Source organism: Acipenser ruthenus, chromosome 3, assembly GCF_902713425.1.
Source record: "Acipenser ruthenus chromosome 3, fAciRut3.2 maternal haplotype, whole genome shotgun sequence".
Classification (NCBI taxonomy): domain Eukaryota; kingdom Metazoa; phylum Chordata; class Actinopteri; order Acipenseriformes; family Acipenseridae; genus Acipenser; species Acipenser ruthenus.
The window spans coordinates 3,633,050-3,660,886 of record NC_081191.1 but is presented as its reverse complement, the minus strand read 5'-3'; the positions used below and the strand labels follow the sequence as shown (position 1 = coordinate 3,660,886).

General features: G+C 36.6%; 1 protein-coding gene across 4 annotated transcripts; it reads left to right on the top strand.

Moving 5' to 3' along the window:
• The first annotated feature begins 494 nt into the window (after nt 1-494).
• stm (starmaker) lies at nt 495-27,521 on the top strand. 4 transcript variants are annotated; one of them, XM_059010442.1, is made up of 30 exons: nt 495-585; nt 3,297-3,358; nt 3,652-3,669; nt 5,854-5,874; nt 6,275-6,319; nt 6,859-6,894; nt 7,184-7,228; nt 7,770-7,817; nt 8,409-8,459; nt 9,313-9,357; nt 12,266-12,304; nt 12,457-12,498; nt 13,064-13,108; nt 13,399-13,446; nt 13,551-13,595; nt 13,728-13,772; nt 14,238-14,282; nt 14,929-14,964; nt 15,285-15,335; nt 15,643-15,684; nt 16,561-16,605; nt 17,147-17,191; nt 18,328-18,381; nt 19,441-19,485; nt 19,626-19,664; nt 21,267-21,311; nt 24,381-24,431; nt 24,532-24,588; nt 26,089-26,176; nt 26,738-27,521. In XM_059010442.1, the coding sequence occupies exons 1-29, from the start codon at nt 575-577 to the stop codon at nt 26,127-26,129; spliced, it is 1,242 nt and encodes a 413-aa protein (XP_058866425.1). In that variant the 5' UTR covers nt 495-574; the 3' UTR covers nt 26,130-26,176; nt 26,738-27,521. The 4 variants fall into 4 exon arrangements, with proteins under 4 accessions (XP_058866425.1, XP_058866424.1, XP_058866426.1 ...); XM_059010441.1 differs by lacking the exon at nt 26,089-26,176; XM_059010443.1 differs by lacking the exons at nt 12,457-12,498; nt 26,089-26,176.
• The last annotated feature ends 316 nt before the right edge of the window (nt 27,522-27,837 follow it).

The window sequence follows — 27,837 nt, the reverse complement described above, 5'->3', positions numbered from 1 at the left end:
GCTGCTACTGTATTTCTTACAAATACATTATTTAGTGCAATAAAGGCCACCATTAAAAAGTCATGAATGCTGTCCAAATTTAAAATCTCAGTGTTTAATATAAGGTAGGGCAAGATTAGGGTTCTAAAAATGACATGTTACTTGTATTTGTCACATTTTTTCCTTTGTGAAGGCATGACATTAGAAGAAATCTAACTACGGTAACTATTCTCTGAGACCTTTCGCAGGGAATTTTTTTTGTGTGTGATATTTAACATTAATGTTTCGGATTACATAGATTTTCCGGTTACATTTGAATGATCGGGGCTCCATTTACAAGCTTCTAATGCAGAAATGAAACCTTTTTTCATGCAAGACAAAAGGTAACAGGTCATACCCTTAACCCTGTTTTAATGGAAGTAACCTAAGATGTTTTTCCGTGCCTGACTTCCGTCACACAGGCACGCCCCTTCTCGGTTTAGGGAGTTGCAAAGGTATAAATCCCCTTGGTCTCAATCCAGTAAAGCATTAGGAGCTAAAGACTAAAGGTTTGCTGTATATTGTCCAGCTTTGGTTGCTGAAATTCCGAACAAAAATGCTATCCCGGTAAGTGAATATAATGTGGTTTGTTCTGGTGTGTGTGAATGTGATGCTTATTACAAACTACATGGGATTCCTCCTGTTGAAACAAGTGATGTGCATCAAATTTTAATTGCAGCTAACAAACCAAGCACAATTAGTAGTCAGGAAATTTGATAGCTTAGGTTATTTCTTTCTTTCTTTCTTTCTTTCTTTCTTTCTTTCTTTCTTTCTTTCTTTCTTTCTTTTCCTCCAGTTAATTAGATTAAATGTGTCCAGTTTTATTTATGGTAATTGTGCAGTGATTTTTAAATGGGGAAAAAGGAAATTACCCTTCCTGATACCAGTTTAAATATTAAATTGAATTAAAATAAGACAAATACTGTACTGGTGCAGACAATGTTCTGTTGTATAAGTTAGTACATCAGGTGTAGGGTCAATGTTCTGTTGTATAAGTTAGTACGTAAGGTGTAGGGTCAATGCTCTGTTTTATAAGTTAGTAAGGTCTCTTTTTGTAATTATGGCAAATACTCTCCTGTGATTGGTTGATTTTTGATGTCACCAAATACATGGCTGTGGTTGAGACGGAAAGATTCTGGCTGGGGATCTCAAGCACAATAGAAAGAAACGCTGATGTGTGGGTAAGTAAGCTGGGCTGAGTTGAGTGGGGGACGGAGGGGGGTGATGCTGGGACGCCAGAATCACCGTTGAGTCCTCTTGAGGTGTCGTGGGCTAGTCGACGAAACACAGAGGATGGAAGGTGCCCACTTGAATACCCCAGAGATGTACCCTACTTAGCTCAATCCAGACGGTTGTCATGCTGATGCGCTGGGGAGACCGCACAGTGGTTGATCCCCGGAGCCAGCATCACAGCCGTTGTGTGTGCTGATGCGCTAGGGAGGCAATAAGTTGATCCCTGGAGCCAGCATTACACTTCAACCATCAACACCAGACAGAAGGATATCTACATCATCATATGGAAGGAAGCGCAAATGGATGGAGACACAGATCAATCACATTAGTTTAATGTAAAGCTACGTCTTAGTTGGTGCTTATCTTGGTGAGAGCCGAGTTCAAATTAGCATGAAGTTTTAACATCTACTCTCGTGTAATGGCAATCATTATATATATATATATATATATATATATAGTACAGTCCTAGTCTTTAATGAAATATATATTTGGTGAAACGTGTATTACCTTGAGCTAACTATTAGGAAAATCTAACTAAATTGATAGATACATTGGACCCTATTCTGTTTTGGTTTATTAAAATAAGTTTAATAAACAAATTAAATCAAATCAAAGTGTATTTACATAGTGCCCTTCATACAGCTGGATCTCAAAGCACTTTACAGGACAAAAATATTGTCAGATTTATAAAAACAAAACAAACAAACATGTCAGATGAAAAACTAAAGTTTAAGAAATATATTATGTAAACACCAGTAACTAAATTTATATATATATATATATATATATATATATATATATATATATATATATATATATATATATATATATATATACATATATTATAAAAATGCCAGCTCAAACAAATATGTTTTTTGTCTTGTTTTAAAAACAGATAAAGTCTCAGCTTCCCTAACATGTGTTGGTAGCTCATTCCGAGGTTTGGGGGCTCTATAACAAAAAGCCCTTCTTCCCCAGTTAACATATTTTATTTTAGGGATTACCAGCAATCCCATATTCAGGGATCTAAGGTTATGATTGGGGATATATGGGGTAAGCAGTTCTCCTAAATAGGTTGGTGCCAAATTATACAACAGTAACAGTATTTTAAAATCAACTCTAAAATTTACAGGAAGCCAATGCAAAGAAGCCAACACTGGGGCGATATGTTCCCTTTTTCTGGTTTTAGTCAAGATTCTAGCAGCAGCTGATTGCACCAGTATAAAAGTGAGTGAATGGAAGAACAGTCTTTTTCTCTCTATTCATTGGAGTGACAGAGGTCCATTGGACAAGGAGCAGCCTGTCCTGTCTTCAGCATGTTCAGTCCCTTTTGTCTTTGGTTAATTCAGGTTTTACTGTACTTGTAACAATAGATACCTGCCATAGCCGTAAAGCACAGACAGAGCAGTGCTCTGGGATTAACACTATCTGATTATTGGAAACATGACTCTTAATTCACTGCACTGCAGAGCATTCTGTAGCTGCATCCCTTTCAATGAACCTTCACACAAAAGGACTTTCAGGGCAGCTTTCTTTGCTCAGCGTATAAAGTTACTTTACAAAAAATGCAACTCTGCTATAACTTACTAAACTGATCCAGTGTTTTATATGGAAATATGTCTGGCCAAAACAGAATTTGCTTTGTGTTTTTGGGTGGCTTGTAAGATGCTAGGGAGTTGCATTAACCTCCATAAAAGACTGCTTTGTTTTCAAAAGGTAAAGCCAGGACAGATGATTAGGGGCTCAAGCTCCAATCAGTTGTAGTGCTTGAGGGTTCACACTTCATGTAAAACACAAGTAAGCACCAGTGTAGTGGATATGACTCAAGTCTAGCTTATCAAGGCAAACAATTAACAAACTGAAAGAACATCTTAAACTTGCAGAGTCTTTTTTACATGTTTAATAAGATGTTCATTTTGATCCCACACACAGTGCTGCTGTCAAACAGCCACTGTCACAGTACAGTTTCTACCCGAGTCACAGTGCTATGATTATTGAGCTACTCCAGTTCATTCACACTATCTGTTTCTTTTCTGTGATTTCAGAACTCTGTTGCTTGTTTCTGCTTTGGCGTTGTTGGCGGTAGTTTTTGCTGCACCAATAGACGGTAAGCTTGTATATTTTTTTTCTAGCTCTTAAAATGTATTTGTGGTAAGAAAATGTGGTAATAAAATAGTATTTCATATATTCGTCTATACTGTAATAAATAGTGATTATTATTATTATTATCAACAACATCATCAAAACAACCATAATAATAATAATAATAATAATAATAGTACACAGAAGGATGCAATACATTTTTACAGGACTGATTGCGTATATATTTATCAGAAATCCATGCTGTCAGTCCTATTGTCTGACATTTGTAACCCTTTTGATGTATTCTTCTTTCCACAGATGGATCAGATAAAGATGGTAATAAAACTGTTTTTTTTTTTTTGTTTTTTTTTAGATAGCACTAATAATAAAATGTCCTGCACATAATTATTTGTTTATTTACTTACAGTACATACAGTATATACCTATCCAGGAATATATTTTGGGGTCCTTTAACCACACTGTATGTTAGTATGTTCATGATACAGTAGGGTGGGCATGCTCAAGCAACAATATTATTCTATCAGCAACATCTGGGAACTTTATTGAACAGCTTCCTTTACACAAGGGGTTCTTGCATCACAGAGAAATAAAAGTGGTAAGTGCTTAACGTTGCTTCCCTGGGGTCTTCTTTAAATGTCTAAACCAGGGGTTCCCAAAATGTTGTTAAGGGAGGGCCACTAACAGAGGGCACATTGGGTGGTGGGCCGCTTAATAAAATTCACCTATAATTAAACACCAATACGTGCAATAAATATAACATACCTTTATATATAGTCCCAAGACCTACCTCTTTTCGGCTGCCTTTTCTTTTTTGGTTTCTGAAATATAATTATTATTATTTTAGATTTGATGTTATCATGTTTGTATTTAGGCTTTATTGACGAGTTAGTGACATATATTGGGATTCCTTATTTTTAAAAAAATGCATACAAATGTTTTCAAATTAAAGATAAAATACTTTTTTTTTTCGGTCATCTGAATTCATTACAAACCAGTGCCAAAATAAATAAATCCATAGCATTGTATATCACAATCAACACGACTCTACCCGTGTTTTACGCGCAGTTTAATTACAAAAGTGTGATTTATCTTAGGCTAGTATTATTAGGTGTCGCAAAGTCTGTACGCATTGTTTTGTATTTCAGCACATTAAGCCACGTTAAGCGCTTTTCACATTACTAGGCAGGTTATTTTTAGGGCTTAACGTGATTATTATAGTGTGTATGTTAATGAAACCCACGACTAATTAGTATTATTAGATTTCAAGGAACTTGCCTAGCTATTTATGCAGCTGACTTTTTTCGGCGGTCATTTGGGAAAGTAATCACCGAAATTCCCTGCACCCTGGCTGCACGCCCGTCTTGTTTTCATGTTCTTAAAGCTACAGTAGCGTCGCGCTGCTTGTACCGATATTGAGCAGAAAATTAACTTGTAATGCCCCATGTATTTTAATTCCAAGAAAATATAGAAAACTCTTTAAGTGTTTGACGAGGCCGCAGAGATAGTGCCATCGCAGGCAGCACTTTGGCAACCCCGGGTCTAAATGATAGTGGGTATGAATACCCGAATGCGTGATATATCGTCACTCCTTTCCACCATATGGCTAGCACCTTCCTTAACCATGGTACATACACGGTGTAACTGTGGCGAAATGATGGGAAGCCGCAAGAATGCGGTGCAAATACCGTACAATGACAAACAGACTCTGTCCTAGACACAGTTACCACACCCAAACCATAGGAGGGCACTATGTACAGCCAGAAAATTCACAATGAGCGTGTTTTATTTGTTTTTTATTATTATTATTTGTTTATTTAGCAGACGCCTTTATCCAAGGCGACTTACAGAGACTAGGGTGTGTGAACTATGCATCAGCTGCAGAGTCACTTACAACTACGTCTCACCCGAAAGACGGAGCATAAGGAGGTTAATTGACTTGCTCAGGGTCACACAATGAGTCAGTGGCTGAGGTGGGATTTGAACCGGGGACCTTCTAGTTACAAGCCCTTGTCTTTAACCAGGGCATTTATTTTATATTCAGATATGTATTTCTAGTACCGCTATTCTGGTATATTCACGGATGGGTTATTAATTAATCCATTCTTTGAGCATCAAACTTTGCTTCATAATAGCACTGCAAACATTATCACTGGTCCCATACTCTTTAAAATATATATTATACTATTCATTTTTGCCTGTATTTTACTCTATTTAGGGTTATACAAATATGTTCTTCTAGAACCGTTCTTTAGTTTTATAAACTTTGGTTTTTACTTCCTGTGTCAGATTCGGTCACATGATGTGCTAGAGGCCCGTTGTCCACACAATGTAAATGGACCTTTACCACAGTAAAGTATTGACTTTCTTTAGCTGTAGGACTTAAAAAATCAAATCCACTGACCATATTGCTAATGAAATAATTCCAAAGCCTGGTTAGTACTCGTTGGACACTGGGAATTGCATATGTATTGATTCTTTGATGTTTCCGTTTTCCTTCAGATGACACTGGCACCAGAACAGGTACAACCAATTTCTCTGTTATCTATAAAATCACCATCATGTATCAAACCCCAAACATTTCACAAATAGGAAAACACAAAAGGATCATTTAAAATGCATGGGGTCTCAATATCATTGCATTTTTTACTTAATAATAAACAACAGTTTAGATTTCAATTGAAAGAGTTTTATACATTTTGTTTAGATAATAAATAATAGATCACATGATATAAAACAGAAAAGTTTTTTTTTTTTTAAAAGAGCGACCCTAAACAATTATATTCATGTGATGTAAATACACAATACCTAATGATAATGCATGTTGGGGTATGAGAGAATGTGAATACACAATACCTAATGGTAATACATGTTAGGTATGACAGTTCACTAAAGGACTGGCTCCACTTGGTTTGTCTTTTAGATGCTTTGGATGTTGATACCTCCATTGACAACATAGACACTACAGGTAAGGGTAAACATTAAACAAACCAAACCAACTTTGCAATCTATACATTAACCCTGTACTGCCCTGGGCATGTTCCCATACCTATTGAATGCCTATTTTCTCAATGTCAAATATATGGGACACTGGGCAGCAAAGGGTTAATAATATTCAAAGGCTTGTCGCTATTCTAGCAGTGAGGCGACAGCCCCTTTTCTTTCTCTCTTCTTTCCCTCATTGGTTTACCCCAGTTGCTTAAAGCTGAGACTCAGCTTTTACGGCGATGAATTGTCTGTACAGGGTCAGGGCTATTTAACCCAGAGTGGGGGCAATTCTGGGGGTTATTTTTTGTTTCCTCTCCACTAGAGATGAAAGTACCTGACCAGGATTCTGTTAGGGGGGTTGATGGGTTCTATTCCTGGCTTGGGCCTCCTCCCAGTCCACCTCGCTTCTTGAATTTAAAATGTTATGTGGAAATACATGCAATTGTAACATATTTAGCTTAAAGAGATTGTGTATAAAGTTCTTCATTTTAATTTAATTTCATTGCTTGTTTGTTTCAGATCTTGATAATAATGATGATTCTCCTGATAATCATAGTAAGTAAAGGGGAGGTTTTTTTTTATGCTTGTATAACAAAGAATAATAATTAGGACATTTAAAGGTTTCTGAAGGCAGTCAAAAAATAAAAAAAACACCAATCAACTTATCGTGTCTGCTGGTGGGCCCATGTGAATAGAATATCGACACTTCTGTTACAAGCCTGCTCCTTTGGGTTAGGTTGTACTGTATTTGTGACGTTATTGAGGGGCTTACATTTTTCAGCAGTGGATCCTCCATAAATTGAATTAGTTTATCTTATTAAACAAAGCGTATTCTATTCATTAGGTACCAGTGACGCTGCTGATTCTTCTGAAGAACAAAGTGTAAAGGGTAAGTTAGATAGACTAGCCCTTTTTATGCCACCTAGCTCACCTGTTCTCAATTGGCATTGGTTACAGTATATTTACATGTTGCAGTCTTGCAATACAACATTACCACGTTACCACATACTTGTGTAAGTACACATGTATTTACTAAGTGACTACTACGTAAATACATAGTATTTAAAGTGTTACCCAGTATGTCTTCAGAATAAATTTAGGATTTAATTACAGCAAATTTAGGAAGTAATTACAGCCTTATTATGTATAGTTAGATGTACCTTATTACTTGAGTAATGAGTAAATTACAGACCAGTGCGACTAGATCCCAGAGAGGTGAAAGGCTTGCCTCCATTGCTTTGCTTTGCCTCCTCCTCTCCAACTCTGGAAATGCGTTCCATCCTCCCTGCTGCAGTGGCTTTAGTAAACCAAATTACAGAGCTGGATCAAACTGATGTCAACTTAATAGAAAGGCAGACATTGTGGCTAACAGACAGCACTGTTAAAACAGATTCTGATGAACTGTAACCATGTGACTTGTTTTTTTTTAGATACCCCTGGTGATGTTGACACCTCCTCTGATGCCACAGACTCCACAGGTCAGTAGTAATCTAACATACGATGATATACAGTACAAATACAGCATTGTATGTCTATACACCAAGGATACACAATGGTATTAAGCAATTTATCTTTACTTAAACTGGCTGCAGTTACCACAAGAACACTGTATTCGGTGCATGTGGCCAGTGTGCGGGGCTTTTAAACTGATAAAGCTTTATGGACACTTATAGCAGGTGAAAGGTCGTTCAGCAGGCTAGTGATGGTGATGTACTATTGGATTATGGGTAATAAATACTTTCAAACACCCAACTGTGTCGAATGAAGTCCTTTCTTTGTGTATTTATGTATGTGTTTATATAAATACTCTTTCAAACACCCAAATGCGTCGAAAGAAGTCCTTTCTTTGTTTATTTATACATGTATTTATTTCACAAGCTGATAAGACTGCTGGATCCCCTGATACAAATACTCATAGTATGAGGAAATGCACTTTTCCGTACTTACGCTCTTCACAAGACGGTGCCCCAGACCAACACAAACTTCTCTCTTTGCAGAGGAACCGCAATATCTCTCCTCCTTAAAAAAAAGTAAAAAATAAACAGAAGAGTGATTGTTTTTTGTTTCAGATGAAGATGTTAGCAGTAGCAGCGTCACTGCCGGTGACTTCAGTTCTAAAGGTAACATTGTTTTTTTAATAAAATAAAATACATAATTAGGTTTATTTCATCACTATACCATTTTAAATGAACACATCCAGGGAATAGTTTAGTATGGCATATATGATCAAATCAAAGTGTGGTAAAGGAAAGCATGACAAAGCATACAGGGAATGACATTTACAGTATAGTGTATGGTAAAGTACATGGCAAAGGATAGTATATTGATAGTACTGAATAAGCACTACAAATTTACTATGGTGAATGTTTTTGTATTATGCTTATCAAAAAACACAAGCTGCATGATGGTACTCTATCATGCAGAAATGAAATATAACTTATCTGTATTAAACAAAATGTTTGCTTTATACTAATATGTGTGTACTGTTACCAATTCTGCTTTAATTTAGTACACTCTAGTGACTAAATATAGGGGCACAAACCCCTACTTTAGAAGTCAGTGAAGTCCAGCTGTATTTACTTGTGTGCAAATGTATCATAACACCTCAAGATTGGTCATTTATATCCTTTATACACCTATGCATGAAAACCTCTGGGTGTGAGAATTTCAGAATTCGGTCAGTAATCAGTGATGTAGAAACAATAGGCACTTGTGTGTGAAAATGGTAGACCACTTTGTACTTTACTTAATCATCTTAAACAACTTCTAAAAAGTCTCATGCATTTGACCATTTGTGGATATGTGTTCTTTTTTTCTTTTGACAATATTCCAGATTTTCAGTTACAACGGACTGATTTAATATGCAAAACTATCAAAACTACAGAAGCAATGGGGTGTTCTAGGAAATATGCACACTACTGTACCTTTAACATAACTTAGCTGGTGGCAAAGCGTTTTCTTTCTTTATTTTAGAATCTGCTACCGAGGATGATGCTACCACTTCAGATAATTCTAAAGGTACGTTTATGTTTCCTCTGCTGAAACATTTGTGTAATTGTCCCCCCTGTCCCCCCTTAGCTTTTTTAAATGTTAGCAAACAGTCTGTGTGTTTCTTATTGAAATGTAATACATTATTGATAAGTCTGCCTAAAGGTGATTTCACCTGGGTTCAGGAGCTGCTCTTCAATTCTAATTTCAATTTCAGTATCTGTAACATAGGCTAGATAGGCCAAAGTGTCTATGATCTAGACTGTTTCCTGTTGTGCTCCAGGCAACACACTGGTGTGCTCTAGCAGTGGTACGCAAGATCCATTCCAGTCCTGGTCTTTATTCTGACCAGGTCCTAAATTAATTCATTGCCTCTCAACAGCTTAACAACTACATTAGAACCTGCTTGGAGTAAAAACCTGGACTGGCTTGCATCCCGAGGGCCAGAGTTGAGTACCACTGCTCTAGAGGGTGTGGTGCCCACAAATTAGAGTTACAGTGGCTCTCAAAAGTATTCACCCCCCTTGGACATTTCCACATTTTATTGTGTTACAACATGGAATCAAAATTGATTTAATTAGGAGTTTTTGTCACTGATCAACACAAAAAAAGTCAATAATGTCAAATTGAAAAATAAAATCTACAAATTGTTCTAAATTAATTACAAATACAAAACAAAAAATAATTGATTGCATAAGTATTCACCCCCTTGAGTCAATATTTGGTCGAGGCACCTTTTTGCAGACTTCAGCAGGTTTTCCTCCAGGATTTCTCTGTACTTTGCTGCATCCATTTTGCCCTCTATCTTCACAAGCTTTCTAGGCCCTGACGCAGAGAAGCATCCCCATAGCATGATGCTGCCACCACCATGCTCACGGTAGGGATGGTGTTCTCAGGATGATGTGCCGTGTTAGGCTTGCGCCAAACATAGCGTTTAGCATTGAGGCCAAAAAGCTCTATTTTGGTCTCATCAGACCATAGAATCTTCTTCCACTTGGTCTCAGAGTCTCCCACATGCCTCCTGGCAAACTCTAGACGAGATTTGATGTAAGTTTTTTTCAACAATGGCTTTCTTTTTGCCACTCTCCCATAAAGGCCAGTTTTGTGAAGCACCTGGGCTATTGTTGCCGTATGCACAGTGTCTCCCAGCTCAGCCGTGGAAGACTGTAATTCCTCTTGGTGGCCTCCCTGACTAGTGCCCTTCTCGCCCGGATACTCAGTTTTTGAGGACGGCCTGTTCTAGACAGATTCACAGTTGTGCCATATTCTCTCCTTTTCTTAATAATGGACTTTACTGTGCTCCGAGGGATATTCAATGCCTTGGAAATGTTCTTATATCCTACCCCTGATTGGTGCTTTTGAAGAACCTTATTCTGGATTTGCTTTGAATGTTCCTTCGTCTTCATGATGTAGTTTTTGTTAGGAAATGTACTAACCAACTGTGGGACCTCCCAGAGACAGGTGTATTTAACCTGAAATCATGTGAAACACCTTAATTGCACACAGGTGGACTCCATTCAACTAATTATGTGACTTCTAAAGACAATTGGTTGCACCAGAGCTTATTTAGGTGTGTCATAGCAAAGGGGGTGAATATTTATGCAAACATTTTCTGTTTTATATTTTGTAATTAATTTAGAACAATTTGTAGATTTTATTTTTCACTTTGACATTATGGACTTTTTTTGTGTTGATCAGTGGCAAAAACTCCTAATTAAATCCATTTTGATTCCATGTTGTAACACAATAAAATGTGGAAAAGTCCAAGGGGGGTGAATACTTTTGAGAGCCACTGTAGGTATTTTTTACATCTGAATGTGGTGGTGTGTGATTGGGGCAGCAGTGTGGAGTAGTGGTTAGGGCTCTGGACTCTTGACCGGAGGGTCGTGGGTTCAAATCCCGGTGGGGACACTGCTGCTGTACCCTTGAGCAAGGTATTTTACCTAGATTGCTCCAGTAAAAACCCAACTGTATAAATGGGTAATTGTATGTAAAAAATAATGTGATATCTTGTAACAATTGTAAGTCGCTCTGGATAAGGGCATCAGCTAAGAAATAAATAATAATAATAGGTTACAGAAAAGCGTGGCATTATATGGAAATTAGCATGTCTCTCATTTAAAGCGCTGATATATATTAAATCAAGTGTTTTGCAGTCAGGATATAGTAGAAAGAATGTACAATATAATAAACTTTGAAGCTTTTTTTCACTTTTTAATTTTTTTTACAGAAGATACTGATGCTTTTCTTGAATCTGATTCAAAGACCAAGCAAGATACTTTTATTTTTTCCATTCTTGTGTTACAATAAAACACGATGATGGACTAAGTAGAGAAATAGGTTAACACCCTTGACTTTCCCCTTGATTTCTGATTAGTCCCATTAATTTAGTGTTCTCAGTCGACAGTAGTCCACATTCCAGTACCGTCACACAGTTTGGTGCATTTGGCAAAACGCATCCTAGCAGTCTCAGAAAGAGAAGCAAAGAACTGGGCAGAGGGCATCGCTTATGTGCCATCCAGACTCAATGGGGTTCAGAACAAATCCAACAGGCAACATATGCTCATGTAGTCTAGTCATGCTTTCTTCCCACCAGGACGCAGTGGGTTAATATTATGCACGATGTCAAGGCCAGTTAGGTGCTGGCCTTGTGCACGAGTGATATAGGCATAGAGTAGTCTCTTTTTGCAGACAGACCCAACACTGCATTCGACTGGAACCTTGAATCACAATGATCCATGCTAAACAGAACGAGTACAGATCTGCTTCCCATGCACAAGGATGTACTTACTGTAGCTAGGGTACAGTTTAAGACTGACACACCATCATAAAGTGTACGGTACTGTCTGTAGGATGCTCTTTTTTCACTTGAATAATGAGCGATCGGGAGAAGGAAAGATAACTCAAACATGAACTGTTGTATTTTGTATTATTTTAGATTCTGATAGTACCAGCAGCTCAGAGAGCAGTCCCACAGGTAAGAGCCGTTCCATCTTGGGTTCTAGCATTTATCATGCCAGGGCAGCCATGCAGAACCATGCCGAGAGCTCATTGTCCACTTGTTGTTTTATGAGTGATGAGGATACGATTTACTGCATGAAGTCTCCATCTTAACGTTTTGTTCTTTAGATGTTGATGACAGTGCAGGAAAATCCAATGAGGAAAGCAAGGGTGAGCTGAAAGAAAGTACTATACAACTTATATTAGGTTTGATTCATTATTGTGTTAGAATGTAGGTTTATGGTCTGTTGATTACGGCTAAAATGTGAATATTGATAAAACACACTTCGAAGATGCCTTCCACATGTATGCCCTGTATGCCACACACTTCTCAAAATCCCCTGGTGGGTAAGTAAGAGGGTATGAATTAGTGAAGAATAAACAGGAACGGATTGAAGATGAAAGGGGAATCTAAATGTTTTTAAATTATGATTAATTAACAGGGCTGCATTCAAAGTAAATTACTTCAGAACTCAGAGGAAGTGCATAAGATATTCAGTTGTTATTCCTGTGGTATTCAGCCGGAATTCATTATGAATTCATTATTTTAAAGTGTTACCACAAACACTGCTAGCCAGTTACCACTACTGCTAAGATTCTACCACTTTCCAGACGGCAATCCCCTCGAATTAGGAGTCTTTATACATGTCCTTTATGCCGCTGTGTATGTTTACAAATTGTTGGGCATTGTGCTGAACAGCTATGCTCATAACAAGATCGTATCTTGTGTCTATAGCTTCAGAAGATAAGTCCTCTTCAGAGTCAGACTCAAAATCACAGGGTAAGTGCCTTTCTCAGACAAGATCATTAAGCAACTGAAACTCTTGACATGCTACTGCTGTAGTGTTGCTGTTTTATCCTGTAAATAAATATAACAGAACCACATACAACATAACAAGTATGTTCATACAGTACACAATGTGCAATTTATGGCATGAATAGTAAACCACAGTTTGCAGTAAAAGTCAGTTGAGATTCAGATTTATTATTATCTTGAAGATATTATATAGATGTATATGACTGTATAGTTAACAGAGGCTCACCATAAATAGATCTTGTTTGTTTCTTTAGATGCTGATGAGGATGGAAAAGACTCCTCTTCTGAGAGTGATTCCAAAGGTAAGCTGAGGGGATCCATACACTCTGGATCACTGATAGACCTCAGGTCAGATTCATGAGCGTGTAATGAACAGTATTGTTTTCTTTTTTCTTTCTTTCTTTAGATGCTGAGAAAGAGACCGATTCTGTTTCAAAGAGCCATTCCGCAGGTAAGCTGGAGGGGATTCAAACATAGCAAATTAGAGAGGGCCAGGTTTGGGAATGTCCAGTCAGTGATGAAAGAGGGCCAGGTTTATGAATGTCCAATGAATTAACCATTCGGGTTTTGATTTTGCTTGTAGATGTCGATGAGAAAGAAAAAGACTCTTCTGAAAGTGATTCTAAGGGTAAGCTGAACAGGGCATTCAAATACAGAAACTAAAACTAAGGTTAATGATATCCTATCACACAGGCCATAATGGAAATGTAAGACTTTTACATTAGAAACCTCAGAACTGTTCTCCACCAATCAGAAAGCTCAGCTGCAGGGCACTACCACACAGCAAATGACTGCAGAACATTCAGATAAAATGTGTTAAAAGAAAGAAATATAAACAAAGCAAAACACTGTACAGGTATTTCAAACTGTAAATTAAGGACTTTAAATGTTTAAAGGTCCTGTTTACTGTCTGGTAGTTTATCTTTTCTGTACTCTTCTCAAATGGTTATATTCTTTCAGTGGTTGTCAAATGTCAGAAAACATTAAGAACATTTGTTATGAGACGTCCTTTACGCCTCTGTGTATGTTTATAAATAGTTGAGTTGTAATGTCACTGTGCCGAACATCTTCTAACAAGATCGTATCTCTGTAGCTACAGAAGATAAGACCTCTTCAGAGTCAGACTCCCAATCTCAGGGTAAGTGTGCTTGTGATTATCTGCAGCTATTGACTGGGGGTATGTCTTCACAAACAAACTTCCAAAACAAAGGAAGAGGTGTGTTGTCGTCCCTGTCCCTCCATAGAACCTATCTGAAAGCCTGTTTTTCTTTGCTGAGTTTCAAGTATCATGCAATAGAAGACATCTTTTGACAAGTATCAAATTATTATTTTCTACGAAGGGCATATTGTCAACTAACATTTGACATAAAAATGATGTACAACATTTTGTCACTGTTTTTTAAAGCAAGATTATAAATACATTTTCATCATTCTAATGTATGTCATTTAAATGGGTATTTTATTATTTTATTATTTACTATTTCTCAGAATTGTTTTTTATATTCTAAATGTTTTGTTATTTTTATCTGTAAAGCGCTTGGAGATTGATTGATAAATATTTAGTTTTCTTGAAATGTTCAATTTTCCTGTTATTGGCCACAAAATGTCCTTACTGTCACCCCCTCTTTAGTATAATAATTATGAAGGCATAATTCTTACAACGTTCAGGCATAAAAGGGCGATGCTTTACATCCATTAGATGACAGTGTGTATACATAATAAATCATAGAGGGCATGTTCCATAAACATTTTTTTTCAACAATCTGTTCTTTTTTTTTGTAAAGATGACGAGAAGGAGTCTTCTGAAGCTGATTCCAAGGGTAAGCATCATGGCACGATAGCTGTGTGTATATAAGCGTTCATGTGTTGGGTGTGAGTGTTGTAACTAATTGGCTGTGCATGTCAATCTGTTTTTCAGTTTCACCTACTTTAACTTGTAATAGCTTTTGTAACTGGATAATTTATTTATTTATTTTTACCACTTATTTATAGATTAGTAATAAAAAAAAACATCATAAGCTTTGTTATCTGGTCACATTTATGGTCATATAGCCGTGTTCTCAAGTGCAATAAAACATGTAATTAAATCACAGCACAACACTGCACCCATTAAGTGAACCGTGTTGTTTTTATTATAAAGATGCTGCTGATGATGACAAGCCTTCCTCGGATTCAGAGTCTGATTCGAAGGGTGAGTTTAAGTGCAACAATACAACCCTGTGTATCAATTCAATCTAGAGACACTGCCTGTGAATGACCTCTTCTGTGGGTTCAACGGGTCCTCCCACCTCAGGAGGCCTGTGTTTAATCTGGCTTTGCTCCTTCATGAATTTGGTGCTCTCAGCGGGTCAGTATTCTCCTCTCACCTCAGGAGGCCTGTGTTTAATCTGGCTTTGCTCCTTCATGAATTTGGTGCTCTCAGTGTAGCACTGGGCAGAGCAGCAGTGCACAACCAAATACAGACAAGAGAAGTTGCTTATTTTTTGTTGTTGTTATAGGTACAGAAGAAGATTCAAGCTCTTCAGAATCGGATTCGAAGGGTAAGCTTAACCACTTTCAAATTGTATCTTATTAGATCATCATAAATAACCGTGTGATTCTGAATGTAAGTTCCACTTTGTTTTAATGGTTAATAGAGTGGTCAATTGAAAACTTTATCAGCTACATTCAAATGAACTTCACTGTTATGTCCACTGTTAGTGCTTCAAATACACAACAAGCCCTTTTTTTTGCAATGGTGGAAAATCAAGTGCCTGCAAATAAAGCAGCGCCCCCTGCAGTAATGATGGTGTGATCATTGTGGAGTGCTGCCATTAAAGCATGAACATTAGCCATTAGCCCACAGTCCATTTATTTATCAATCAATGCAACACAATCAGAGCTGCTGACTTGCTGAATTGTAAATTTACATAGGTGCACCTGGAGGCACTATACCAGATGTATTTAAAATGGCCATTTCTATTTGTAACCGTTTTGGCAAATAGAGCCCAATATGACTAGCACCAAAATAAGCAAAATTCAAATTGTGACATCTTACCTAATTGTACCTGAAATGTACAGTACATTACTGCATAAACAACGATCACAGTCTGAAATGTGCAGTACATTACTGCATAAACAACGATCACAGTCTGAAATGTGCAGTACATTACTGCATAAACAACGATCACAGTCTGAAATGTGCAGTACATTACTGCATAAACAACGATCACAGTCTGAAATGTGCAGTGCATTACTGCATAAACAACGATCACAGTCTGAAATGTGCAGTACATTACTGCATAAACAACGATCACAGTCTGAAATGTGCAGTGCATTACTGCATAAACAACGATCACAGTCTGAAATGTGCAGTGCATTACTGCATAAACAACAATCACAATTTGTTTTGTTTTATTCCTTTTTGTTTGTTTTAGATCCACACAGCGATACTGCAAGCAGCTTAGAGACAGATTCGAAAGGTAGATTCATTTTTTAATTGTTAATGGGGTGTTCAGTTAATATATTATAAGAATTGCATACAAAATGAAACTACAGTAGCAGTGTTACCGACAATGGAAATGCCTGCAATTACTATTTAAATAACCCCCACACAGGCAGAGGAAACCTGTCTGTAATCATTGTTCATGTATAACTCCCATCAGTCCCCTATAGTTACCTTCTTCTCTATTAATCGACAGCTCCTTCAAACAGCAGATAGATACCATTCCTTAAAGAAGTGCAAAACGGTCATCTTTTATTTCTAGGTTACAATTGCAGCGGGCTGGGAAATCTCCTCGCTAGCAGCTGACTTAAAAACTGCCCAGTTAATCAATGTAAATTGTGACATGGTCCTACAGTATGCATCACATTGCATCACATTGCCTTGTGCCGAATGTATTTGCTAATGTTCCTTAGCAAAGTATACGTACCCAAGACTACTATATTGCTGTGCTAGAGTTTGATGTTAGTTCGCCATAAGCAAGCAAAACTCAGTTTTGTTTTGTGTGTATCTTATTTTAGATAAGGACAGTGATATCTCCAGCAGTGCAGAGAGTGATTCCAAAGGTAACTGTTCCTTCATGCAGCGGTTTCATGTTCCAAATTTCAGCACCATGGACAGAACCCTAGTGCTTCAAGGGGGGATTATTGAGGCTTCACTTATCATGACTTTGTACTGCTGTTCTTTCTTAATTGACTTCAGACCATTCTCTGATCCCTGATAGGTGTTTTTTTTTCTCTGTGTTGCTTTACAGAATAGTTATTTTATACGAAATGTCCACACGCTCATTCACTTATGCCACAGCTACTGTAATACAGAAAGATGCGGTACAGGAAATTCACAAAACCATTGTTTCATTTGCAACGTCTGTAACTGAGTACTGTAACAGTTTAACAAGCACATACAGTGCTATATAGAGAGCGCATGAAAGAGAGATCTGTTCTATAGTTCCCCACTTTGTGTTCTTTGCTGGTTTCCCAGGATTTCTCTCTGTTATTAGCTTGGCAGTTCTTGTCAGGTTATCTGATGACCTTAAACCTGCTATCGCTGTTTTAAAAGTCAAATGAACACCTTCACATAACACACTGGCTGCCTTATCTGAAAAAAAAAACTGGCAACATTGAATGTGAACCATTTTGAACTCCACCAGAAGCCTAGCTCAGACAAGGTTTGATTCGGGAATGCACTAAATACCATAGATTGAATTCAAGTTAATTCTTGTGGTTCTAAGCAATGATTATTATTATTATTATTATTATTATTATTATTATTATTATTATTATTATTATTATTATTAGTAGTAGTAGTAGTAGTAGTAGTAGTAGTAGTAGTAGGTGTAGTTGTAGTTGTAGTGGTAGTAGTAGTAATGGTAGTGGTAGTAGTCGTAGTAGTCCTATTTAAGGCCCAGTGGCAGCCGGACTGAGCCTCCCCGATCATCTTGCGCTTCCTGGTCTTGTAAATGGGTAGTAGTAGTAGTACTAGTAGTCATAGTTGTAGTTGTAGTTGTAGTAGTAGTGGTAGTAGTTGTAGTAGTAATAATAATAATAATTTACCAGACTTTCACCTCTAGGACCAAGAAACCTCAATAAAAGCGTGTGTTAGTCTTATTCAGATTAATCCAGATTAATCCAGAACCATAATGCTGCTAAATAGATGTATTTCTATACAGTATACCTTTAAAGAATAGATTTTAAACATGCAGGTGGGAATGATGCGGAAGATGAACACGATGATAAATCTTCTAAAGATTCTGAAGGTAAGTTAATGCTGTTTCTTTATTATTATTATTATTATTATTATTATTATTATTATTATTATTATTATTATTATTATTATTATTTTATACATAATGTGTTTTTTTAAATTCAGACAGTGACAGTGCCAGTAGCTCAGAGAGTGATTCTAAAGGTAAAAGATCCATAACAGTTACATTCAAAATGTAATTATTACAATGCCGCCTTTCAGTAGTATTGCCTAAATATGCAAGTTTATAATGGGAAATAATCACAGCCATTTTATAGTATACCATTCTTTTCCATGTGTACCATTCTTCCCAGTGATAACTCATAGTTTGTCCATGCTTTACCATTCTTACTGCTATCTGATATCCTATTCATTTGCTCTGATTTCACAGAGACTTCACAAGGCTTTCCTTCATCCCCACGTCTTCATTTACTCTGCTTTCACAGAGACTTCACAAGGCTTTCCTTCATCCCCACGTCTTCATTTGCTCTGCTTTCACAGAGACTTCACAAGGCTTTCCTTCATCCCCACGTCTTCATTTACTCTGCTTTCACAGAGACTTCACAAGGCTTTCCTTCATCCCCACGTCTTCATTTACTCTGCTTTCACAGAGACTTCACAAGGCTTTCCTTCATCCCCACGTCTTCATTTACTCTGCTTTCACAGAGACTTCACAAGGCTTTCCTTCATCCCCACGTCTTCATTTACTCTGCTTTCACAGAGACTTCACAAGGCTTTCCTTCATCCCCACGTCTTCATTTACTCTGCTTTCACAGAGACTTCACAAGGCTTTCCTTCATCCCCACGTCTTCATTTACTCTGCTTTCACAGAGACTTCACAAGGCTTTCCTTCATCCCCACGTCTTCATTTACTCTGCTTTCACAGAGACTTCACAAGGCTTTCCTTCATCCCCACGTCTTCATTTGCTCTGCTTTCACAGAGACTTCACAAGGCTTTCCTTCATTGTCGCGTCTCCTATGCTTTTATTATGGTTATCCCCAGTGAACAGACAGGGCCTCTAAAATGTTTGTAACTATTTTAAAATAATTTTTTGTATTCTTATTTTTTAAGACTCAGACCGTGATAGTGCAACCAGTTCTGAGACCGATTCCAAAGGTTCGTTTTCACTTTTTGTAATGGTAACTGGAATTGACAAATATACTATTAATACACATTTTATTACTTTTATTTTCTTTAACAACATGGATATACTGTAACATTTATGTATTTATTAATGTATTATTTTTTTTTTTTAGATTCAGACAGTGTTAGCAGCTCAGAGAGTGGTTCTAAAGGTAAATTCTCACTATGGTCGCTGTTTTTATTTATTTTTTATTTAGAATCTGGAATTTCCCATATGGAAAGAAAATATATTTCTTTTTTAATATATGGTCTATATGGTTCATGCATTTAAAACATGTATCTTTACAATGCATATGTTGTACCTACATTATATATATATACAGTATATATATATATATATATATATATATATATATATATATATATATATATATATATATCTATATGAAACATATATTTTATATAACTTGAAAATATAATATTAAAAATGTGTTTTCTTTCCATATGGGTTGCCTTTTTATTACTAGTAATTTATCCCTAGTTTTGGAAAATAAAAAGAGAAGGCGAGAGAGGGGGAGAGATATGATAACATTTATTTTATTTCTTAGCAGACGCCCTTACCCAGACACAGTTATGGCTATTAGGCCACAAGCTCAATTATTCACATTATTATTGAGTACCAGTTTATTAGATACAGCATTCCCACACTGACACACGCTTGCCACATATTTTTTTCCCACTTCAGGCTTCCCAGGGTTTCTTTCTGTTGTTAAGCTTGGCAGGTCTTGTCCAGTTATCCGATGACCTTAAACTTGCTCAAACTTGATACAACAGACTGGGTCACTTACCTGAAAGGTTCTGTTCATTGAGAGTGAAGAGGGATTGATTTCACATTGTTTCACACACACCCATTTGCTCTCCAACAGAAGTTTGGTTTCCTACAAGATTAAAATCTGGATTAGATTAAAAACGCCTTATTTTGTGTTTTTTTTGTGTTTTTCTTCTTCGTCATTCAGTTTAATTGTTCACATCAGATACAGGAATATAACATTTGATTAAATTATAGTTACAGAGTTATAGTAAGGAGCTTACTATAATTAATGAAGACACATCTGAATCTGATTCAAGAGATAAGTGACATCATGCAGCCCTGTACACTTAATATAGCACTACATCATCACCCCGCTATTGAACGTGGGTGCTGAAACTCACATGTAATATAAATGAAAGGAATTTATTTTTCAATTATTATAAATATAACTACTTTTAGTGCATTTCTGTAATTAACTAACTGCGTTGACCCAATTACACCACTGCATACGACATTTGATCGTAGTTTAATCTTTGCATAATACAGGCAATCACATGCATTTCCTAGCTAATTGCTATGCAGTGTGTCCTTATTATAACAGCATGATATCCATGTGGACACAGTCATTACTATTGTTTAAGGTTTTGTTCTACGAGTGAAATGTTCTTTTTGATCTCATCTCCTAACAAGGGATCTGAATTTGAATATACAGTAGAGTAGCCTATGTAGCTGTTAACATGTCAGTTCTCTTTTGTTTATTTTGTAAGACATTGAAAAACAGAAAGTATTCCTGCCAATGCTAATTTTAATTTTTATTAAAGTAGTTTATATAAAAAATAAAAAGGAAAACTAAATACAGTTTTTAATCCATAAATATGCTCGGACGAAAAACAATTAATGAAGGCTTTCTATACAGTGAATATATTTTCCTTGTTATAAATGCAATAGACATCTATATATATATATATAACCACATGATAATAAAACTCTATTTTTATTCTAGATGGTGACAAAGATGATGATGAAATAACCAAGACTGATTCTTCAGGTATGTTAAGAGTTCAGTTCAGTTCAGTTCAGTTCTGATTCTGAGGGTGTGTTAAGAGTTCAGTTCAGTTCAGTTCTGATTCTAAGGGTGTGTTAAGAGTTCAGTTCAGTTCAGTTCTGATTCTGAGGGTGTGTTAAGAGTTCAGTTCAGTTCAGTTCTGATTCTTCAGGTATGTTAAGAGTTCAGTTCAGTTCAGTTCAGTTCTGTTCTGATTCTGAGGGTGTGTTAAGAGTTCAGTTCAGTTCAGATTCTGAGGGTGTGTTAAGAGTTCAGTTCAGTTCTGTTCAGATTCTGAGGGTGTGTTAAGAGTTCAGTTCAGTTCTGTTCTGATTCTGAGGGTGTGTTAAGAGTTCAGTTCAGATCTGATTCTGAGGGTGTGTTAAGAGTTCAGTTCAGTTCAGTTCAGATCTGATTCTGAGGGTGTGTTAAGAGTTCATTTCAGTTCAGTTCTGATTCTGAGGGTGTGTTAAGAGTTCAGTTCAGTTCAGTTCAGATTCTGAGGGTGTGTTAAGAGTTCAGTTCAGTTCAGTTCTGATTCTTCAGGTATGTTAAGAGTTCAGTTCAGTTCAGTTCTGATTCTTCAGGTATGTTAAGAGTTCAGTTCAGTTCAGTTCTGATTCTTCAGGTATGTTAAGAGTTCAGTTCAGTTCAGTTCAGATCCTGAGGGCTGTTCAACTGATCTGTTGAACAGGGTTGGAACAAAGACCAGGAGTGGAAGGGTTAGCTTTCACCACCCCTGGTTTAAATCGTAAACACAGCACTGACTTTGGACTACATTGCCTAGTTTAACAGTAGCTAGTCCAAGATTAGCATTACTTGGGGTCTGTGAAGCCAGTCCAAAGGGCCCTATATTAATGAATGAAGTCTGCTATCTAGGAACACGTTCTTGATGCTCGGTACAACAGTGACACCTGGTGGCAAGGTTGTGACATTCTCAGATAATCTGGGATCACAAAGCATATTATACAACCCAGAAATATACAATCCAAAAATATACAATCCTTCATGAATTCTTCAGATTGGTCTCTAAATTGAAGGTATCTTTCTAGGTGAGAACAAAGACAAAGACAATCTAAAACTGATGATAGGTTAAAGAACGTATAACTACAAGTGCTCTTTAAACAGTATATATATATATATATATATATATATATATATATATATATATATATATATATATATATATATATATATACAGTGCCTTGCGAAAGTATTCGGCCCCCTTGAACTTTGCAACCTTTTGCCACATTTCAGGCTTCAAACATAAAGATATGAAACTGTAATTTTTTGTGAAGAATCAACAACAAGTGGGACACAATCATGAAGTGGAACGAAATTTATTGGATATTTCAAACTTTTTTAACAAATAAAAAACTGAAAAATTGGGCGTGCAAAATTATTCAGCCCCCTTAAGTTAATACTTTGTAGCGCCACCTTTTGCTGCGATTACAGCTGTAAGTCGCTTGGGGTATGTCTCTATCAGTTTTGCACATCGAGAGACTGAAATTTTTGCCCATTCCTCCTTGCAAAACAGCTCGAGCTCAGTGAGGTTGGATGGAGAGCATTTGTGAACAGCAGTTTTCAGTTCTTTCCACAGATTCTCGATTGGATTCAGGTCTGGACTTTGACTTGGCCATTCTAACACCTGGATATGTTTATTTGTGAACCATTCCATTGTAGATTTTGCTTTATGTTTTGGATCATTGTCTTGTTGGAAGACAAATCTCCGTCCCAGTCTCAGGTCTTTTGCAGACTCCATCAGGTTTTCTTCCAGAATGGTCCTGTATTTGGCTCCATCCATCTTCCCATCAATTTTAACCATCTTCCCTGTCCCTGCTGAAGAAAAGCAGGCCCAAACCATGATGCTGCCACCACCATGTTTGACAGTGGGGATGGTGTGTTCAGGGTGATGAGCTGTGTTGCTTTTACGCCAAACATAACGTTTTGCATTGTTGCCAAAAAGTTCGATTTTGGTTTCATCTGACCAGAGCACCTTCTTCCACATGTTTGGTGTGTCTCCCAGGTGGCTTGTGGCAAACTGTAAACGACACTTTTTATGGATATCTTTAAGAAATGGCTTTCTTCTTGCCACTCTTTCATAAAGGCCAGATTTGTGCAGTATACGACTGATTGTTGTCCTATGGACAGAGTCTCCCACCTCAGCTGTAGATCTCTGCAGTTCATCCAGAGTGATCATGGGCCTCTTGGCTGCATCTCTGATCAGTCTTCTCCTTGTATGAGCTGAAAGTTTAGAGGGACGGCCAGGTCTTGGTAGATTTGCAGTGGTCTGATACTCCTTCCATTTCAATATTATCGCTTGCACATTGCTCCTTGGGATGTTTAAAGCTTGGGAAATCTTTTTGTATCCAAATCCGGCTTTAAACTTCTCCACAACAGTATCTCGGACCTGCCTGGTGTGTTCCTTGTTCTTCATGATGCTCTCTGCGCTTTAAACGGACCTCTGAGACTATCACAGTGCAGGTGCATTTATACAGAGACTTGATTACACACAGGTGGATTCTATTTATCATCATTAGTCATTTAGGTCAACATTGGATCATTCAGAGATCCTCATTGAACTTCTGGAGAGAGTTTGCTGCACTGAAAGTAAAGGGGCTGAATAATTTTGCACGCCCAATTTTTCAGTTTTTTATTTGTTAAAAAAGTTTGAAATATCCAATAAATTTCGTTCCACTTCATGATTGTGTCCCACTTGTTGTTGATTCTTCACAAAAAATTACAGTTTCATATCTTTATGTTTGAAGCCTGAAATGTGGCAAAAGGTCGCAAAGTTCAAGGGGGCCGAATACTTTCGCAAGGCACTGTATATATATATATATATATATATATATATATATATATATATATATATATAGTCTGAGCAAGGGGCATACTGCACTCACTAGATAGCTTGCAAAAAGCATGCTATATGTAAATCCCTGGAGCCAATGTATTTGGAGATGAAAAGTTAAATAAATGCATAAGTTGTTTGAATGCAATAATTATTTTATGCCTAAATGGAAAACTGTTGTTCAGATCATGTTATAAATTATGAAAAACATCTTTCAGAAACTGAGAAGTCTGATGCTGATGATGATCATAGTGACATTGATTCTAATGGTAAGTTGAGAAAGTATTTGCTGTTTAAGCAAAAGTAGCAAAAAAATGATAGAATTAATGTGTATAAGGAAGATTTTAAGAAGTTACTTTTTATTAACAGGTGCTGGTGATAACAATGACACTGATCGGGACCAAAGCACAGAGACTGACTCTCATGGTAAGCTGAAGTGAAGGAAAGTCTTCGGTCTTTGAGAAAAATAGTGAAAGCATAGCAACGTGTATTAAAACATAGTGAAAGCATAGCAACGTGTATTAAAACATAGTGAAAGCATAGCAAAGTTTATTAAAACATAGTGAAAGCATAGCAAAGTGTAATAAAATACAGTGAAAGCATGCCAAAACATTGGTAAGCTTTGTAATGTTTATTTTGTACACATTTATAAATGTCTCTTAATGAACAAAGCAACTACATCTGTGTCCGAATCTCAAGGCCATCATTGGCTATGTTTACAACTGTTTTCAGCACCCAGAATGGAACGTTCTTTTTCTAGAATTGTGATGTCTTCGTACCGTCATCGTAGACTATACTTCTCTAGATTTTGAATGGAACGTTCTTTTTCTAGAATTGTGATGTCTTCATACCGTCATCGTAGACTATACTTCTCTAGATTTTGAATGGAATGTTCTTTTTCTAGAATTGTGATGTCTTCATACCGTCATCGTAGACTATACTTCTCTAGATTTTGAATGGAACGTTCTTTTTCTAGAATTGTGATGTCTTCATACCGTCATCGTAGACTATACTTCTCTAGATTTTGAATGGAACGTTCTTTTTCTAGAATTGTGATGTCTTCATACCGTCATCGTAGACCGTAGGGCATAGGCCAGTGCCAGTGGGTTCCATCCCTCATTCCAGGGGTCAAATTCCATCATATTCCAGGGACAAATTGAAGACTCAACAGAGACAGAAATACAATTTCTTATCTTCTGTAATCCTGTTGCAAATTTCATGTTAAGAAATGCGAATTGCACAGCTTCAGAAGAAATATACCACACAGGCCAATGTAACCAGGGCAGAGCTACGTCAGTACATCCCTGTATACTGTACAATATCAATTATTAATTCAGTATATAATGGAGTTATACACACCTCCAGACTGACTCTGATACAATAACAGAAATCTATCAACTGCCTGTGTTGCTCATTCAATAAAGCCTTCGCTTGTGGTTCTTGAGATGATAGGATTGAATCGCACTATTGGAAAGTATTATAATACAAAGGCACTTCTCTTATCATAATTATATTAGTTTTATTATACTTGTTATTGGTTTAGAGTTACAATTCGAATGTCTTTTACCAGACATATTTTGTAAACTATTGATACTGAGAGAATCACAGATATTATTAGTATGTATTTCAAAAAGTAAACTTCAATGGAATTAGTGACTGTAGCTTATTGGCATGGCTTGCTACAAGGGAATCTTTAGGGAAACATTGATCAAATAAAGAAATTTAACTTTTTCATATCATAGCGTGCTACCTCCATTATAAGTTACAGAATGTATTTTTTGTATTTAGATGTTATGAAACTTAAATACAGTTTTCAGTATTGATTTACTGTGCACCTATAAGCAGGAAACAGCCTTGATTACATAATAACCTGTGCATGCTGTCGAGTGCACTAATCATGCTGTAAATACAACATGTTGGTTTTAGATGATGATCACGATAGCACCACGCCTAATCAAGATTCCTAGTGGGTCAGGCATTTTGGAATAGACTCTGGATTCCGACTGATTCAGAGGTAAAGCATCCATTGGGTTTCCAGATATACATACAGACATTCCAGATATATTAGCAATTGACTTCACATGGTAGTTATTAAAAAAAAAAAAAAAAAAGACAAATATTGTAATTATTTAGGGCTTTAATATATGTGTTATAACATTAAAGAGGAAATTAGCAAAACAAGTTTGTCTTCTTGACTTTCTTAAAGTTTTATCTCAGAATTTAGGAGTGTTTAAAGTGATTGTACTGTACCATTACAGTTTTATACTAAGGGTTAGTATACATTGTTACTAATCATTTGTAACTTTTATGAATATTTATTTATTAATTTAATTGCAATGCTAGTTGTAAGAGAGCCATTGGGCCTAATTCTCTATTTCGATCATTAAAATACATTATTTTGTCTACTCTGTAGTAAGAACTACGGTTTAGGGTCCTCTGTATGCGTAAGGCACAAGGGCCAATGCATTGTATGCACAGCTTCATGGAGGATGTCGATTTAAAGTAGTGAACAAGCTAATAACAGTCTTCCGAGTGGATGTTATACCTTTTATACTTTCCTTTTTCTAATCACCAGGAGGACTCACTGCCCCAGCTGAACGTGAAAAGAGATCCTGGATCAATTAGACCCTTCTGTTGTAGCAACAACTAGGAAAGACGCCTCTGTTCTTTAGCCTGTAAACTCTTGTCTTTCCAGGACATGTTGAATGGGTTTGTAGTGGGTTATGGTGAAGGTTACATTATTGAACAGCTCATGCACATTTCTTTGATCTGCACTCTTTCAAAAGATAGTAGAAACAATATATTATTTTTCCCCCACCCCCACCCCGACCCCTCATTCCATCTCTCTTAGTTACTGTTTTTACTCAATGATGAAATGTTTTAATTATAACTCAAGATACAGAATACAACAAATACTGACTATCAAGAATACTGTCCCTGTAAGCACAGTGGCTGCTGCACAACATGTAGGCACAGAAATGTGCCTTGTCAAAATATTTTATTAAATATGTCATACCAGTTTTAAAAATGTAATGGCACACACATATAAACACTCACACATACAGTGCATACATTGTATACAGTAAATATTTATGGCCATTTAAAAAAAAATTGTTAGCTTCCTACAGAAATATATTTTTTAAGTTAATGTGAAAGGCAGGTAGTGTATGTCATTGAAATGTAATTGTTGACCTAATTTTTAAAAAAGTAAAAAGTAAATTAATGTGAGTTTTTATTTTATTTTCCTGTATGTTAAGAACTTCAGAATCTGCTGAATAAAGTTTCAGTTGTCACTCGCTTTTGTTTTCCTGTATGTTAAGAACTTCAGAATGTGCTGAATAAAGTTTCAGTTCTCAGTCTCTTTGTGTGTATTTGTCCATGTGCATGAATGTACAGGTGAGGCACTGGGAAGGCATGTCGGTGTAATACTGTATAATACTGGTATAATACACTGATTGATAATCAGACCTGATCAGCACACTGCCTGCTATCCCAGAACAGGGGGGCTCTATTTGATCAGGCGGAACGTGTTCAAAGGTACATGCTGCAAGGAATATTGTAATATATATATATAGAGAGAGAGAGCGAGAGAGAGAGAGAGTATATTGGGTTAAAAGGATGTGTAACTGTAGTGTACAAAAATGAAAAAATGAAGAAAAAAAATTGGGATGTACA